At 39.4% G+C, this 17,789-nt stretch overlaps 1 protein-coding gene across 1 annotated transcript in view; it reads left to right on the forward strand.

Annotated features, from left to right (window-relative positions):
- The window catches only part of spn-E (spindle E), a 36,554-nt gene extending 19,212 nt beyond the window's left edge, over positions 1-17,342 (forward strand). The window contains exons 12-26 of the mRNA XM_034978193.2: positions 6,005-6,214; positions 6,581-6,810; positions 7,892-7,949; positions 8,027-8,118; positions 8,586-8,712; positions 9,242-9,457; positions 9,746-9,958; positions 10,975-11,100; positions 11,673-11,833; positions 12,417-12,536; positions 13,411-13,533; positions 14,082-14,229; positions 14,379-14,500; positions 14,826-15,050; positions 15,580-17,342. Coding sequence (XP_034834084.1) covers positions 6,005-6,214; positions 6,581-6,810; positions 7,892-7,949; positions 8,027-8,118; positions 8,586-8,712; positions 9,242-9,457; positions 9,746-9,958; positions 10,975-11,100; positions 11,673-11,833; positions 12,417-12,536; positions 13,411-13,533; positions 14,082-14,229; positions 14,379-14,500; positions 14,826-15,050; positions 15,580-15,715 — 2,307 coding nt within the window. The 3' untranslated portion in view covers positions 15,716-17,342. The remainder of the gene's footprint in view (positions 1-6,004; positions 6,215-6,580; positions 6,811-7,891; positions 7,950-8,026; positions 8,119-8,585; positions 8,713-9,241; positions 9,458-9,745; positions 9,959-10,974; positions 11,101-11,672; positions 11,834-12,416; positions 12,537-13,410; positions 13,534-14,081; positions 14,230-14,378; positions 14,501-14,825; positions 15,051-15,579) is intronic.
- Positions 17,343-17,789: the final 447 nt, after the last annotated feature.

The following is a 17,789-nucleotide window of genomic DNA, read 5'->3' on the forward strand; positions in this document are numbered from 1 at the left end:
GAAAATACTAACTATTCGTTAATGAACACATTTTTATTTATTTTTTGTGATATAACCACAAATTCATTGTTTTCAGATTTTTCCCCTTACGTGTGTTATAAGATCTACCTACCTGCCAAATTTTATCATTCTAGGTCAGTGGGAAGTACCCTACAGGTTTCTTGACAGACACACTGACAGACTGACAGATAGACAGACAGACAGACAACAAACTGATCCTATAAGGGTTCCCTTTTCCTTTTGAGGTACGGAATCCTAATGATCTCTCTTTTTGCACTGCATTTAATCTGAATCCAAGAATTCCCGATCCGAAATAGCCGTAAGCAAGACTGTATCGTCACTTACCACCAGGTGAGATTGCAGTCAAGGGCTAACTTGTATCTGAATAAATAAATAAAAAAGTACTATTTGTACGAAGCGTTGCGTACTTTATTTGTAAGACGGACAGACAGACAGACAACAAACTGATCCTATAAGGGTTCCTTTTTCCTTTTGAGGTACGGAATCCTAATGATCTCTCTTTTTGCACTGCATTTAACCTGAATCCAAGAATTTCCGATCCGAAATAGTCGTAAGCAAGACTGTATCACCTACCGTGTCACCTACCACCAGGTGAGATTGCATTCAAGGGCTAACTTGTATCTGAATCAATATTATTATTATTATTTTATTACTTATAATAAAACTGTAACAGGTGAAATTCTGTACATTGAAGATATTTTGAAATTTTTTTTTTCGAGGGCACTCTATAATCGATACTGAACTCAAAACTGGAATTTTTTTCATTTTTGTCTGTCTGTCTGTCTGTCTGTATCACGGCCGCGCATCACGCTGAAACTACTGAATGGATTCCAATGAAACTTGGTACGATTTGACGTCATACTATGAGGAAGAATATAGGATACTTTTTATCCCGAAATTCAGCATGGTTCCCTTAGGAGAGGGGTTGAAAGTTAAAATGTATACTGAGCTGTAATTCATTAACGCGTAGTCCGATTTCATTCATTCTTTTTTGTTAGAAACCATACATGTTAAAACTTCAAGTTCCAACTTCTCAACCATCATCATAATAATGACGGGTAGCTTTTGTACTTTTGGATTTCAATCAGCTGTTTTAGGAATAGTTGATGTTGAATTGATATTAAAGGTACGCTTAGAATAAACTATCTCTGGTTTAGGTACCAAGCAACGACTTCATAATTCAACTCGATATCCCAACTCTTCAACCCTGATGATGCAGGGTACTGGGTATTGCACTCCTAAGCCACTGTTGATTGTGAGATAATATTGTAGATGCCAAACATATATACCATTATTGAACTTTAAGTTCCAACTCTTCAATACTGATGCTGCAGGGTACTGCACTCCTATTCTATGGGTTTTAGGAACTGTTGTTGGTGAATTAATATTGTACCATTTACTATTGTACCAAACCACGACTGCATGGTTGAACTCCGTTCACAAAAATCCACGCACTCCATCGAAATCCTATTCTATTCCAAACTTATTCGCCAGCGTGACAGGAGTGGAGAAGGCGGATAGGGACGTGTGAGGGGTGCAACGGATCAACGTGATTTTTTCCATCATCATCAGCCTGCGGTCGTCCACTGTTGGACATAGGCTTTCCCTAAAGAGCGCCACCACACCCGGTCCTCAGCCTTCTTCACCTAGCCACTTCCCGCCAGCCTCTGTATATCGTCGGTCCATCGTGCTGGAAGGCGTCCCACACTACGCTTACTTATACCTACGCTATAACTACCTATTATAATAAATAAAAAAGTACTATTTGTACGAAGCGTTGCGTACTTTATTTGTAAGACGGACAGACAGACAGACAGACAGATAGACGGACAGACAGACAGACGAACAGACGGACAGACGGACGGGCAGACGGACCGATGGACGGACCGACAGACGCATGGACGGACGGACGGACTGAAGGACGGACGGACGGACGGACGGACGGACGGACGGACAGACGGACGGACGGACAGACGGACCGACAGACAGACAGACAGAGGGTTCCGTTTTATCCTTCTGAGGTACGGAACCCTAAAAATACAAAGAAATACCACCAGGTAGGTACCTACCTACCTATATATATTATTATACATATACAGGTACCTTTTTAGGGTTCCGTACTTTATAAGGAAAAAGGGGACCCTTAGGATCACTTCGTTGTCTGTCTGTCTGTCCGTCTCTCCGTCTGTGTCGTATCTGTCACACAAACCTATAGGATACTTCCCGTTGACCCAGAATCATGAAATTTAGTAGGTACGTAGGTCTTAGAGCACAAGTAAAGGAATAAATCCGAAAACCATAGATTTGTGATTACAACTTACAAAAAAAAATTAAAGTGTGTTAATGAAAAAATAATTAGTATTTTCAATTTTCAATGTATAATAAGTATACCAAGTGGGGTATTATATGAAAGGGCTTTACTGTATTGTGTGTATTCTAAAACACATTTTTATTTATTTTTATGCATAATAGTTTTTGATTTATGGAGCAAAATGTCAAAAAAATACCTGAGTACGGAACCCTTGGTGCGCGAGCAACTCGCACTTGGCCGGTTTTTTAAAATTAGATAAAATAAATAACTAAACAAAGTTACTTACCTATTGTACTAGGACCACACGAGTAGATATCCCTACTAGGACCTCAACAACAAAGTCAGGTCAATAAACCAATGAATAAAATTGGTGTCCAAATTTCAAATTCCAGAGGTCAATGTACAAAATGCAATAAGTATTTGAAGGACTTATTGACTCTGCTCTGCTCAATCTTCTACACATTTGCATAGCCACTGAATAAAAATTAATTTTATAAAATCATTACGACTTTTGTTTTTGAAAACATATTAATAACAACAGTTGTCGTCATAGAAACCACAATATTACACGCGCAGCCGCGCGCCGCTGGGCTGGCCCTTCCCTCCGCCACCCGCGCGGTGTCTAATGTTTTGGGGTGAGAAGCATGATGATTTTAGCCGAAATCTAGCGCTTGAAAAGGGTTGAACAGTAGTTTGGGAAAAGTATTTTTGAGAAAAAACTACTGAATTTAGGTTTACAAAGTAAAGTTATTTCAACTAATGAATAAATAAACTATGTCTAATGATAATTTTTTTTAGAATTTTCCTATTCCTAATCTTATTTATTTACGCCCAAAGTTGACATAAATTTAGTGTTAAAATAGGAATCTTTTGAGGCTCGTAACTTTTAAATCAATATTTTTTTCAATGTTTTAGATATCATTGAACCTAGATAATGACGAGATAAATCGATATAATTCTTAGTTTTGTGCGTACAATATCGAATATTGTTGTATTTTCCCTCCTACGTTTGTATGAAGAAAGCACCGAACTGAGCTGCCTTAACAATATTTCATCAGCGATATCAAGCAAACGTGTGTGAGTTAGTAAGTGTATAGATAGATATATGTATGTGTGTATTTGTGTGTGTGTGTGTGCGCGTGTGTGTGTGTGTGTGTGCGTGTGTGTGTGTGTGCGTGTGTGTTGTGTGCGTGTGTGTGTGTGCGCGCGTGGTCTATGCTTATATTATGTGAGTATTAAACAAAATAGTCAAATAAACCTAGTAAGTACTACAATAGTTGTTATATGGTACGTAATAAAAGCGATTCCACTTCATCGTAGTTTAGTGATAACAGATACTTTTTCAAAATTTCTTTGCAAGCGTTGTATTTTAGTGGATATGTTTTAAGCTTCCTGTTAATCACGTTATATAGATAACTTGATTGTATGGAATATTGATTCCGAGCAAAAGCAGTTCTGGTTCGAGATGTTTTTGCTACAATAAATCTATTTCTTTTATTGGAAGGTGAAAAAGGTAAAGATTTGTGCTTCCTTAAGACTATGCTTAAAACGTATAGCTTTCTGACCGTAAGTAAGCCCGAGTCAGAGTAGAGCTGAGTAGTAGAAAACATATAAGGTTTAAAGAGCATAACTTTTAAAAGAGAGCGTTGGGCTCTCTCTAGCTCCAGAAGCTTTGTTTTGGCTGCTCCGCCCCAGACAGTTATGCAGTAAGATATAATGGATTGTACAAGAGTTAGATATACAGTGGTCAAAATATTTTTGGAAGCTATATGTCTAAGGTTTTTAAAAATCCATATTAATTTCCTTATTCTATTTGAGACTAAATCTATATGTGAGTACCACGTCATACGATAATCTAGCATCACACCAAGGTATTTGATAGTGGAAACTTTTTTTAAAACCGGACAGTTACAGTCTACATTATTGTCCAATTGTGCACATGTATGGATCTTTATTTTAAAATTAGAGACTGGTTGGGAACGTTCACATATGGTAAAACACATATAATTTGTTTTTTCTGTATTTAGGGTTAAGAGATTCAAGTTAAGCCACTTAGCAATTTTCATGAGCCCTTGTTCGGTATGATTACGAACATCTTCCCAAGAATTACCGGTGAATACAATGGCAGTGTCATCTGCGTACGAGATAACATTCCCATTCGGTATCTTCATATTGCATAGTTCATTGATATATATCATAAATAAGGTTGGGCCCAGAACACTACCCTGTGGCACACCGTAGCTAATGTCTATCTCTTGACTTATGTACTTATCTATCTTAACCATCTGGGTACGCCCACTTAGGTAGCTCCAAAATAAAGACAAGGTCTTATCTCTTATACCAATGGATTCTAGTTTGTGCATAAGAATGGGCACAGAGACGGTGTCAAACGCTTTTTTTAGGTCAAGAAAGACCGTGAGACATTTATTTTTACCATCTAACTGGTCTACGATCAGAGTGCTAAGAGCTGTGACAGCATCTTCTGTAGATTTGCCTCGTCTGAATCCAAATTGGGAGTTAGATATAATATTACGTTGATCTAGATAATTAATAAGTCTAACGTTAATTAACTTTTCCAATATTTTTGAGATAGCTGGTAAAACCGAGATCGGTCTATAATTGTTGACGTCATCGCTGTTACCACTCTTATGCACAGGCGTTATAATAGATTTTTTTAAGATCGCAGGGAAAATACCTTTATAGAAGCACAGATTAACGAAATGCGCAATTACAGGAGCAATGATGCTGTTAGCCAATTTCAAGAACTCCGTTGAAATATTGTCCCAACCTGGTGCACTACCAGTTTTTAAATTCATAAGTACAGCATTAACCTCTTTAGGATCTGTGTCAAGGAGGCCAAAAGATGAAAAGTGGGAGTAAGACGAGCTAACAAACCTAGGTGATAACTGTTGAGGATTATTTTGAATAATGTTTTCAGCCAATCTTTTTCCAATACTGGCAAAATAGGAATTAACCTGATTAACAGACTCAATTGGAGAGGACTTAACACTTAACAGATCTGTATTATTATTTTTTGTGTTATTCAGATGAGTAAAACTTTTAATATTCTTCCAAAGAGCTTTATAATTTTTTGTCGATTTAGCTAATTGTTCTTTCTCAAAGTTGCGTTTCAGTTTTTTAATCAAATTATTACAAAAATTGCGATATCTTTTGTACGTGCTTTTCAAGGTTTCATTAGTAGGGTCAGAACGAAGATTTTTCTGTAATTTATTTCTGTGCCTTATGCAGCGCAAGATTCCTGGAGTAATCCAGGGTTTAATTACTCGCTTACATTTAGGAATAAGTATAGTTTTAGTATTTTCATCAAGAGAATCTTTGATTTTATTTGTTAAATGGTCGATTAATATTTCTGGGTCATCACAATTAAGTAGTAGAGAGATATTTTTACTCGCAAGACTCTTTAGTGCTTCATCAAAATTTGAAAAAATTTAGTTAGCAAATAAGAAAAATATATACATATGTATGTATGTGTTAATTAGAACTAAGAAAGACCGATACTATTATCCCGGGAAAGCAAATGTTACTACGAGTTTTTTATAAGAACTATATCTACGAGGACTAAGTCGCGGGCGTTCGATAAATGCCTTAGGATTTTTTTCTAGACTGGTTACCTGTTATTTTTTTAAAGTCTGTCTTAAATTTTTTTCGTAGGTCTGGAACCATCTACGTCAGCAAAATTATTTCAAGCAGCCAGGCAATAGCGAAGTCAGTTGGGCAAGACGTTTCTATGTCCAGATTCGATCTCTCAGGGAACTCGACGATATGGTCAAAGAAATACGGATGCGCCTTTCAAGGGAAGGCATCGATCCTAATACCCGAATTTCACCTTGGAACAAACATGAGCAGCCTTTGATACTAAAGGTAAGCTAAAAAAACTGGTCAAAAGCGAGTATGACTCGCACACGAAGGGTTCAGTACCATCGTACAAGATATACTTTTACGTGGAACACTGCAAGTTAATAACGGAGTATATATTGTGATAAGTTAATAATTTTTTCACACTGAAACACTTGAACACTTTTTTCTGATGTAACTACAAATTCACGGTTATCGGATTTTTTCCTTTACTTGTGTTATAAGACCTAACTACCATGATTCTAGGTCAACAGAAAGTACCCCCTAGGTTTCTCGACAGACAGACAGACAACGAAGTGATCCTATGATGATAAGGGTTCCGTTTTTGCTTTTGAAGTACGGAACCCTATAAATATTTTGTTTTGCCCCTAGGTCATACTAGCCGGGGCTTTCTACCCTCAATACTTCGTGCAAGTGTCAACAGACGAGGCCCGCGAGAGAGACGCGGTAAAGGCCCTGGGGGGCCTCGATCCTCGTAACTCTGTGTACTTGAGGGGCTTCCCCGACGGACAGCCGGGGGAAGTGTATGCCGCGGCCATCAAGAATATAGTGATTCAGCAAATAGGTGACGAGCCGAGAGTGACGTTCGACAAGAACGGCCGGTGAGACTTCTTTTTTTTTTTTACAGATCCTACATCACAGAAATTATAACAGAGATAGTGTGTTTGTTTCTTGGTTTGTTGCTTTGTTCTTCAATCACGTTGCAACGGATTGATGTGATTTTTTGCGCAGTTAAAAAACACCGGAGAGTGACATCTATATTATACGCGACACGCCGAGATCGCGATGGCAATCGGGGTGGGGACCACCCGCATAGCCATATCATATTACACAATTGAAGATTATCTAAATGATAAAAGAGCGTGGACGTGACCTGTAGCTCGTTCCAGCAACGCGCGGGATTGCAAACACATTTTTATACATGGCATAATATTGTATATCAAATCTTTGAAAAGAGCACCCGCCGAGTTTCTCGCTGGTACTTCTCGGTAGGAAAGGCATTCCGAACCAGTGGTAGATGCATCTGACGATTCAAAAGTACTTGTAAAAGTTTAATTAAATAAAAAAAAAATTTATATATTTTATTTTTATTTTTGTAAGTGGTTGAAACATTAGCCGCTTGAATTTCTCAGTTAAAAAGATTTGCTATGATTTAAAATGAGCACCATATAATTTGAACCTTGAATTCATACAAAAACATATCAAAAAACTACTCACCTGGATCGCCTGAGACGCTTGCTAGAACCACAATACTTGACGACCAATTTGGTACCACCCGAGCAGACCTTACTTAAACGGCCGTTGATAGCCAAATGAGTGAAGATAACAGGTGAAATTCCTATCAGTATTGCCTATATAGTCTATTTTCTTTGATTGATCTAAAAATGATGCTATCTCAGATATTTTTGGTTCTGCCATTTTGCTTAATAATTTTGGTGACTGGCCAATGTTAGCCTTGAAAACTAAAGTTCATTTTCACCATGTACAAACCCATCAGGCATTAGCTAGTAAATGTACTTAGCTAATGCCTGATGGGTTTGTACATGGCATTCCACCCTCAATATTTGATTATTATGATAGATTGTGGGTTCGACTGATATCACGTGACGAGTATATCACGCACAAACATTTGGTTTTCATAAAAATTCATAAACAGTTTAAAACTTTTCATTTTTGTTTCAGAAAAGTGTTCTTGACCTTCCAAGACAATCAGAACCTAAAAAGTGATCAAAAGGGTGGTGTAAGTACTACAATCAACAATTCATATTCAATTCATATGTAGCTGGTAATAATATATCAAAAACCTTTCGTTTGTAGGACCCAACTATCCCTGGTCAGGTAGTATTGCCGGTGTACAAAGCGATCAAAGCGAGGCACTTAAAAATGGATATAAGAATTCCATTGCTGCCGTAAGTATACACTTTTCCTTTTGGAAATACTCTTACAAATTTCAACGCACATATACACTCACGCACACACATGCACGAATACGCATATTACGTATGTTCCTTAGCGTTTTTAGGCACTTTAAGCACTGTATCCGATCCGTTTCCAAGTATTCTCGATCCAAAAGTAGCCTTAGTAGTATTTGTATGTTGGGTTGCGTCACCCGAATTTCGTTATCCAAAGCTGAGAATATGTCCTATTCGGAGAAATGTATTAATCAGAATATTACTAGTACTAGTAGCCGTCAAGTTGAATGGCCAGTCTCAAAAATACGTAAGCAACTTCCGTCGAAACGGAAGCAATGGATTCGATCCGAGATCTAGAAAAGATCTGAATCTTGTCGGATTCGGGTCTGATACAGTCTTAGCCTAAGAATTTTCTCGTAGAATAAAACCCGAAATAATTTGCCAAATAATAACTGTTTGCTTAGAATTGAAAAAGCAAACGCGCTGGCCGCAGCGATCGCCGAATTGAAGAAAAATAATATGGAAATTAGCAAAATGGTGCCGCGCCTACCCGAGATTGATGATACGCACTTCCCCTTGCTAATTTCACAGGTAAGTTTTCACTACTAAACCATTATCAGCTTTGCTTACGTTGAAATAATTTCGAAAATCACTTCACAGTCAGACAGCAACAATAAACAATCACTTACGTAGTACGCGGCAGAAAATATTGTATTGTACATCGTTTCGTAGAGCTTTGTCTCTGTAGTTGAGACCGACAAAACGTCACATAGGTATGAGTGATAGAGACAACGCTCTACAAAGCCGAAATCTCATTCTAAAGGTCGATGTGCAATATTTCTTGCGGGCTACTGTATAAAATATTAATTAGAATCCACCTCGATTACACAATTGGAGTTTCTCTTCGTGATCAAAAGAGAAATGAGATCTGCAGGAGAACAGAATATACAGTTGAGTACATTAAAATACATAGACCGCCATCCTCTGGAAACTTCACAGTTTTCAGAGGATGGCGAAGTTTGTGAGGATGACGAGTTCGCATTATACATATTAAAGTAAAATATAAAACACTACAGCTAGCAACAGCGTTAATCACGTACATGAAATTTTATTCTGACAGCTCATTAATATCGGTCGTTTCTGGGTGCAATACGCTGACGAGTCGACAGCCTCGGAACTGCGAATGATACAAGTTACGTTGAACCGCAAGCCGTTGCTCGCGTACACGCACTCCGTGGCCGTGGACACGCTGGTCGCAGCTCCGTACAGCGACGCCAATGGTACCCTGCTGTTCCGCGCGAGAGTTACGCGCCTGCTCCCCAAGGAAATGGTTGAGGTAAGCTTGTATGGTACCAACATTGGAGCAAACATTTGTGACAATGCCAAAATCAAACAAGTCCCACATTCTATGTATCTTTGATGTACTTTTTCTTCTTCCTATTAACTATTTCCATTGCTCTTATTGAGTGGTTTGAATAAATTAAAAAAAATTCACCACACTGGCCAAACCGCACTTAGCCAGTGTGGTGGACTATGGCCAAAAGCCTAATGAAAAGAGTCCCGTGCTCAGTAGTAGGCCGACGATGTGTTAATGATGATGATGATGGTAAGAAAATGTTTACAGGTGTCCTATATTGACTACGGAAGCATGGGTCGCGTGGGAAGTTGCGGTCTGAGGGAGCTTCCGGAAGAGTGCAGTGGCATTCCACCGCTAGCCATGCAGTGTGTGCTGACCAACATCGCGCCCGCTCCTTTACTGCATGCACATGCGCAGTGGAGCCCGCATGCTGTGAGACTGTTTACTGAGATGGTGTCCAAAGGCAGGCTTCTGGGCAAGGTAAGAGAGGCATTTTTCGTCTTTGATAATGTTCTACATTGCATGTTAGGCTTGCGCTTGACGACAATCATGCGTTAAAGAAAGCAATGATTAGGTCTAAGTTGGAGCGCGCTTCAACTACGACAATCAGCGCTAGAGGAAAGATAGACTAATATCATAGAATACAAACCATTAGTACGTAAAGAAGCGCGTTATATGAAACATTACGTCCACTCTCGCGCGCGTTCAGATCAATTATGACAAGTTCGGCAACAAATCTGTCCAGTCATACTGGCAACTGAACGGCCAATTACAATAGCCTCTATATGTGTATTGCCCTCGTATTTTAAATTTGCTTGTGTGTGTAAATGCGGTAGTGGGGCGCGTCATTTCAGCTTAAACAAGCTCTACCACAATGTCGGAAATTGGCAGTGTGGATCCCCTTTTGTCGTCGCCCGCAACGTGATGGCACGGCTACTTGTCCTGCCGTGCTGGCGTCACTCGGTCCTCACCTTGTTGTCATGCGAGTGAGAAGCACTGATGTTGCTTACGTATAGCGTTGTCCTTGTCCTGCTCGATTGGCTTCGCTCAGACCTCAGACCCAACGTGACCCATACACACATCTTGTGAGGACATGCCAGTGTTCCGGTAGTAGTAATAGGTATAACGCGTAAAATTTAACTCCTCGCGCGGCATTTAACTTTTTGTGTCAAATTTCATGTCAAAAATACGGTTTTAGTCCTTATTTTAAAGGTGAATCGTACTTTGACATGACAGTTGACCCATAGAGTTAAAATGGCGCGTGAGTAGTCATTAAGGACTATAATTAAATTAGGGGTGTACTAATATGAACTTGCACAATACAGTACCCGGCATGAAATGGAGAGATTGCGGTTTTCTAGAGCGTTGTCTCTGTCGGTGAGACCAACAAAACGTCACATAGGAAAGAGTGGCAGAGACAACGCTCTACGCTACCGAAAGCTAAAGGTCGGTGTTCAATATTTCTGGCCGGGTAATGTAATAATGCTTATTTTCAGATTTATTCGGTGGCTCACGGAGTAATTTCCATTGAATTGTTGGCTGAAGGAGGAAAGGTTAACGTGAACAAGGTACTTTTGGAAAAAGGATTTGCAGTTCCTTGCGAAGAAAGTTACGATTCCAAGGTATTTACACGTATATACATTGCTTTTGCTCGCAATAACTTATACTTTTTATATTAGACCATTCTGTCGCTAAACGTGCCTACGTTCGCGTTAGGCGAAAATGTACCGTAACATGGAAGACGTTTCTGTTACCGTTTGATGGTATTCTTTATGCAATTGGTATATTGCAAGATATTTGAAAAAACCCGTATATGAAAAACTATATGATGCCCGCGGCTTCGTCCGCGTGGATTTAGGTTTAAAAAAACCCGTGGGAACTCTTTGATTTTCCGGTATAAGAAGTAGCCTATGTCCTTCCATGGGATGCAAGCTATCTCTGTACCAAATTTCGTCAAAATCGGTTGACCGGATGGGCCGTGAAAGGCTACACACAGACAGACGGATACACTTTTGCATTTATAATATTAGTATGGATGAAAGTTGAAAAGTAGATGTTTTTAGCTCTATTCAGCAAGGTAAGGAGTAACTCTCTCGTTGAACAGTTTTTTCTCTTTTCTTCTCCTTCTCTTAATGCAAAAAAGTGTCGTAGATTTAATAAATATTTTTAATGGTCAAAATCATTTCGCCCCCAGTTAAATCACGACCTTAGGCAAACGGCCACAGAGCTTAATTTGGCTCAGAAGCGTGCATTGAACAAGGAGCAAGCAGAGCTGGCGTTCAATCATCTGCACGAGATTGCACCTCCTAACTACAAGGAGTGCATCTCTGCCGCCTGCCTTAAGGGACCTGACAGGTTAGTGGTGAAAATATAACTCTATTGGCAACACATTGGTGGTTCCTCTGGTGCTGCAAATATGCAAGGGCGGCGGTAATCACTTAACATCAGGTGACCCGGCTTCTCGTTTGTTCCCTATTTATATTCAAAAAAAAGGTGGTATCAGGCTTGGCACTAAAGCATATCACCCAATATCGTTTGTAGACCATCCAAAACGCTGGGGGACTTTTGTTCTGTGATTTTTGTGTGGATGAAATATGAATAGTGAAGTTTTAGCTGGTTTTAGTCAATTTAAAGTCAGTGAAAACTATTTTTTTTTCGTATTATGTCTACTCATTGGATATATTTAATTTGTTAAGAGATAAGCATTTCCAATATAACTTAATTTATTACTACTATGTAACTACAATTTCGGTACATGAAAAATATAAATAAATAAATAAATGTAGTCCATACAAAATGACTCGACTGTCATGTCGAAAGTACGGTTCACCTTTAACATAAGGACTAAAATCGTACTTTTGACCTAAATTTGACTCAAAAATATCAATATAGGTAGTATTTTATTTTTTGACAGTTTTCTTATATTTGTTTTTCGTAGCCCACTGGAGTCAGCGCTACATAACCTGATGTATGCGAGCCGTGAAAAAATGGTTAGCGTAGAATGGAACTCCGTGAATTCGGTTCTTTTGGATACAGAACCTCAAGAGATGTACGAAAGGTAACATACTCAAACGATGTAAGCTTTCCGTCTTCTCTAGGTCTAGAAAATTATGTCATGTCATATCTCACCCCCACCCAGTAATTGTTGAGAGCTTTGCACTCGAAATCCTAGACGAGTAGACCTAGGACACACAATTCGGCTGGGTAGCACTCGAGCAGCTTCGAAATGTCTTCGCGTCCAAAATTCGTCGGTACTTGAAGACCAAAGTCTTCGAACAGTGCATGTTGTCAGTAATGATATTTATGGATCCGAGACATGGTCGATTAGCAGACCTCCTAGGCGGACAGAAGACATGAAACGAGTCACAGGGAGTCGCTCAGGCGGCGCAAGATCGTGGCGTGTACAAGTCCCTACAAGAGACCTATGTTGGGTCGTGGACGTCTTATCGTTTGACGATCGTCTGATAGGTAGAATATGCTCGACAACTCGACTCATCACATTTGTCTTACAATGAAGCCTTACGATGCGTTGCGTTGGTGGTGCGGTGCCTTGAGCGGTGCCGCTCGTCATCATACATGGAAATCGCTGTGCCATGCCACACGATGCGTTACGAAGTCATGCGGTGCTGCAACGCACACGCAATGTACTTGGGAGCAGATAGACGAGGGCAACACAGTGCTGGGTGCCACTCGGGCACCTAGTACTCAAACCAACAGCGGTGCGACGCCGCCTTAGTCTTAGAGATATTTCCTTATAAGATAGTATAGTCGACGCATTTTTAACTGAATCGTCGTGTTATCTGTCTGTTTCGCTCACACCTACCTACGACCTGTAAGTGCGTGCGAAACAGACAGAGAAACTCGACGACTCAGTTTAAAATGCGTCGACTATCGATGGAATAGTAAATAGTAATGCACTTTATCGTCCGCAGGTTGTTGGTAGCGGCCGATGTGGGTCAGAACGAATTGAGCAGCAAGCTGACCCTGCGTCACACCACCCTGCTTCCCAACATCAGAGGCTTACCAGCTATCATTTCGCTCCTGTTCTGCCCAGAGTAAGCTTTGATTTGATCTCGATGAGTACAGTACACGGCAGAAAGTAATGTACATCTACCTTTAGAATGAGATTTCGGCTTTGTAGAGCGTTGTCTGTCACTCATACCCATAGAGTAGGATGTATATTAGGGTATATGTATATATGTATACCTATGTGACGTTTTGTCGGTCTCAACGACAGATACAATGCTCTACAAAACCGCTATCTCTTTCTAAAAGTCGACGTACAGTACGCGGCAGAAAGTAATGTACATCCTTTAGAATGACATTTCGGCTTTGTAGAGTGTTGTCTCTGTCACTCACACCTATATGACGTTTTGTCGGTCTCAACGACAGGGACAAGGCTCTACAAATCTGCTATCTACCTTCAAAAGGTCGATTACTTTCGGCCGCGTACTGTAGTTAGCAGTGATCAGAATCACAATCAGATGATAGAGCAGAATTTGGTCACAGAATGTCTGAGTAAAATAGCAAAATGTTTTATTTTATTGATTTTAAGAAGCGCTTCAGTTTTCGGAATTTCAAAGTGATGGTTTACGTACCCTAGGGCGGAGCTTCGTCGAGCCAACGACAAGTCGCGCTACGTGAGCGTGCTGTGCGGGCTGGGCAGCGACGAGGACGAGTCGCCGCGCTTCCCGGAACACGACCTACTCGTCAACATCGACGCGGACCTCTCCGTCAGCGACATCGGTCTCGTACGTATACGTACCGTGCATGCTTACGGCACCTCAGCTTCGTGAGCCGGCGACAAGTCGCGCTACGTGAGCGTGCTGCTCCGCTTTTATAAAATTACGAAGGTTGGCCCTCACGATCCATGGATTAATGATTTTGTTTACTTATGCAGATAAACCACATACGTTACTTGATGGATTACGTTATGTTCTGCAATGAAGGTGAAGACGTCCCGTCTACCCAGGACGATATCCGACCTAAGATTCCAAATTTTATACGAGACGATCTTATGAAGTAAGTGAACAAAAAGACATTCTAATTTTTACCTTTTCTTAACCAAAACTTTAAACAAAATTGGGTTCGCCCACAATATTGTCACAATAGGCTACTTTTTGTCCCATCCCATCCATTTAATCGATTTTGACGAAAAGTACAGAAATAGCTTCATCCCAGGGTTGGGCATAAGATCCTTTCTATCCCGAAAAGTCAAAGAGTTCCCACGGGATTTTTAAAAACATGTTTAATTTATTTAAATTTTTAATACGCGGGCGAAGGTGCTGGCTATCTAGATTCTAGTAAATTGAAACTGAAAAGATAAACTAATTAACAATTAACTTAGGTTGCTACAAAAACGACGCAAGCGTCGTGAACCTCAGTGTGTGGTGAACGCATGGGAGTGGAAATCCATACCTGAAGACGACCTCCTGGAGATCACTATCCCGGATATGTTGCAAAAGGCTGTGGTGTACCCTCCCCACACGCCTATTGAAATAGACGAGCTACCTCGGGAAGTGCTACTCGCTATGAAGCGGGAGAATGAAGAGCTGAAGATGCTGGTTGGAAGGTAAGTTACTTCATCATCGTCCCGTCACCGGCCCACTACTGAGCACAGATCTTATCTCAGAATGAGAAGGGTTTAGGTCATAATTTATTGCGGATTGGCAGACTTTACACACCTTTGGAGAAATCTCCAGCATACAGGGTTCCTCACAATGTTTTGCTTTACCATTAAAGTAATATTTAGTTGTTTAAAACGCACATAACTCCGAAAAGTTACAGTGGTGCGTGCGCATGATCGAACTCCGGAACCCCGAATAGGAGGCCGACGTCGAGGTCACACGATGCGTTTCCGGTGCGTTGCGGCGGCGCTCCAGTATGGCGTCGCAACCCACCACCCCGCCTCGTCTCTCTGGTCCCAAGTCCGTTGCGCGTGCGGTGCGGCGCCGCTCGAGGTCGTAACGCATCGTGTAGCATGGTACAGTGATTTCTATGTAGGAAGACGCAGCGGCACCGCTCAGGCAACGCATCGTGTGGCTTCACTCTTATGGTTCGTTACGTATACCAGTAAATAAGGAAGACATTTTGTTACCCAGGACATCTACATCGTCATCGGAGCTTGTCTGCAAGCTCTGTGCCACGCCTGCGATGCCCGCACACGCGATGCGCATACATCTGTGCTCCAACGCGCATCTCGACAAAGAGGAAGATTTCCGCCACTTGGAATCTTAAAAGACCCTATTCAGACCTAACCACCTCATTTAATACCCACTCTGAATTGTAAAAGTCGTGTACCAAAACTATATTTTTGACGGGCTACATACAAAGGCGATGTCTCAGTTCTGTGCAAAAGCTCGCATAAAAGAGTTCTAAATTACGTAACTTGACCTTTTTGCTCCTGTCAAAATCATACCTTTCCTATTAGCCACTTTTTTTGCAGTTGATGCGTGTAAAACTTATAATAAATAATAAATAATAAAATATGTGTTACAACTTACAACCAATAAATACATGATGTGAGGGTTACTGAATCATACACGAGTTTATTTTAGCAATGCACTCGCAATCGTCACTCAGTTAAGTTGGCTCCACATTAGTCGCATACATACGAGTTTACGCCGTGTGAAATCGATCGGTCCATTTCAAAACGAATTAATTAAAAATTGCAAATTATATATTCAATTTCAGTACAATAAAAAACGCATTGCGAGAGTGTTGTTCAATTAACCGCAAAATCTTTATAAAATGGTTGAGTAACCAAAAAACCTAATTATTTTCAGTTTCAATAAATACTTCCCAAACATTCGTATTTCAAAAACTTGTGTCTAATTTATTGGAAAGAACTTTTCTCCTTTTGTAATAAAGGCTAAACTTTAATGGTACTTTTATGTTACACGAGTAGGTACGATGTGATTTTGTGATATTATGTTTATCAATATAAATATTTTTCTATGCCAAACAAATTACTAAGGATAAGTTAGATAGAGGGGCTAATTCGTACACTAATATCTAAAGTAAATTGATAGGTGTAAAAGCAGTATAGTACTGCTTTTAGTACTTTAAAAAAAAGCTTGCTAAAAAGGATAGTATAAAAAACAGCGACAAAGCTAGGTATGCACTCGCCAGTGTAAGCGACTAAGCAGCAAAGCTACCTTTCTATACAGCTAGGTTTGCACCTCACCTTTGTAAATACAGGTGCAAACCTAGCTTTGTTGCTGACCCTACTATTTTAGATCTGTCAATTTAGCTTAGACATTTGTGTTCAACTGATTAGCCACTATTAGCTGGCATTTTGTAAAAAAAACAGCATTATAGTAGTATAGTTTACATTTAAAAAAAGAAAGTTAAACTGTATCACCCTTTGTGCAAAATGACCAGCATTTAATTATAACTGTTAAATGTTTCTAGACAATAAGGTAACTGTTTTTTTACTTAAAAAAATTATAAGTTTTAAATGTTGGCCGAAAACTGTTTGTCGAAAAAGATGTCACTTACAATTAGAATTAAAACTAGAATCTCTTACTTTTTCATTATAATCCCTAAATATTTTCAGTAAGCCCTTTTTCCGCCAGCATTTAAATTTTCTAAACGAATACAAATTCCGAGCATAATTTTCGCAATGTGCTATTGCGATTGAATCTATCCAAGACCAACACCAGCTGACTGGGTGGCAACGTCAGTATTAGATAGATTGATCAAATCATTTTGATTATAAAGTCATTATAGGTATAACTTCAGTATGACCTTATCCTCAGGTTAATTTACTTAATACCAATTAGGTACTCTAAAATTGTTAGATTTTAAAATCTTTACCATCTGTAAACATTTTGTTGATTCTAATAAACAGTGTTAAAGTCAATATATTGTTTTTTTTTTAATTCCTACTATCTAGTTTTTTTATTATATTACTTAATTTTTATGGGAATTTTGTCTGACACGGACATGCCAGACTCATCGTTGTTATCGGGTTACAATAAAAATACGAGGGTAGGTAACGAAAATTATATTCAGTTCAAAATCAGTCGACTCTTTGGACTAAAATGAAATTGTTTTATTTAAATAAGAATGCGTTTCATCTACTATTACGAAATAATCGGCTGTTATAATTATGGCCTGCAGTCATAATTATTATTCATCTCACATAAAAATACGTTAAAGACCTGCTTATAATATCAATTGAGCATAGTACATGCAGGTATTTATCATTCTAATTACTTATAACGTTATCGATATTATTATTATAGCTAGACTAAAGTTAAGTACTAGATAATTCCCATACTTTTCGTAGTAATCATTAAGTATATGT

The sequence above is a fragment of the Maniola hyperantus genome, chromosome 18, assembly GCF_902806685.2.
Source record: "Maniola hyperantus chromosome 18, iAphHyp1.2, whole genome shotgun sequence".
NCBI classification, from domain to species: domain Eukaryota; kingdom Metazoa; phylum Arthropoda; class Insecta; order Lepidoptera; family Nymphalidae; genus Maniola; species Maniola hyperantus.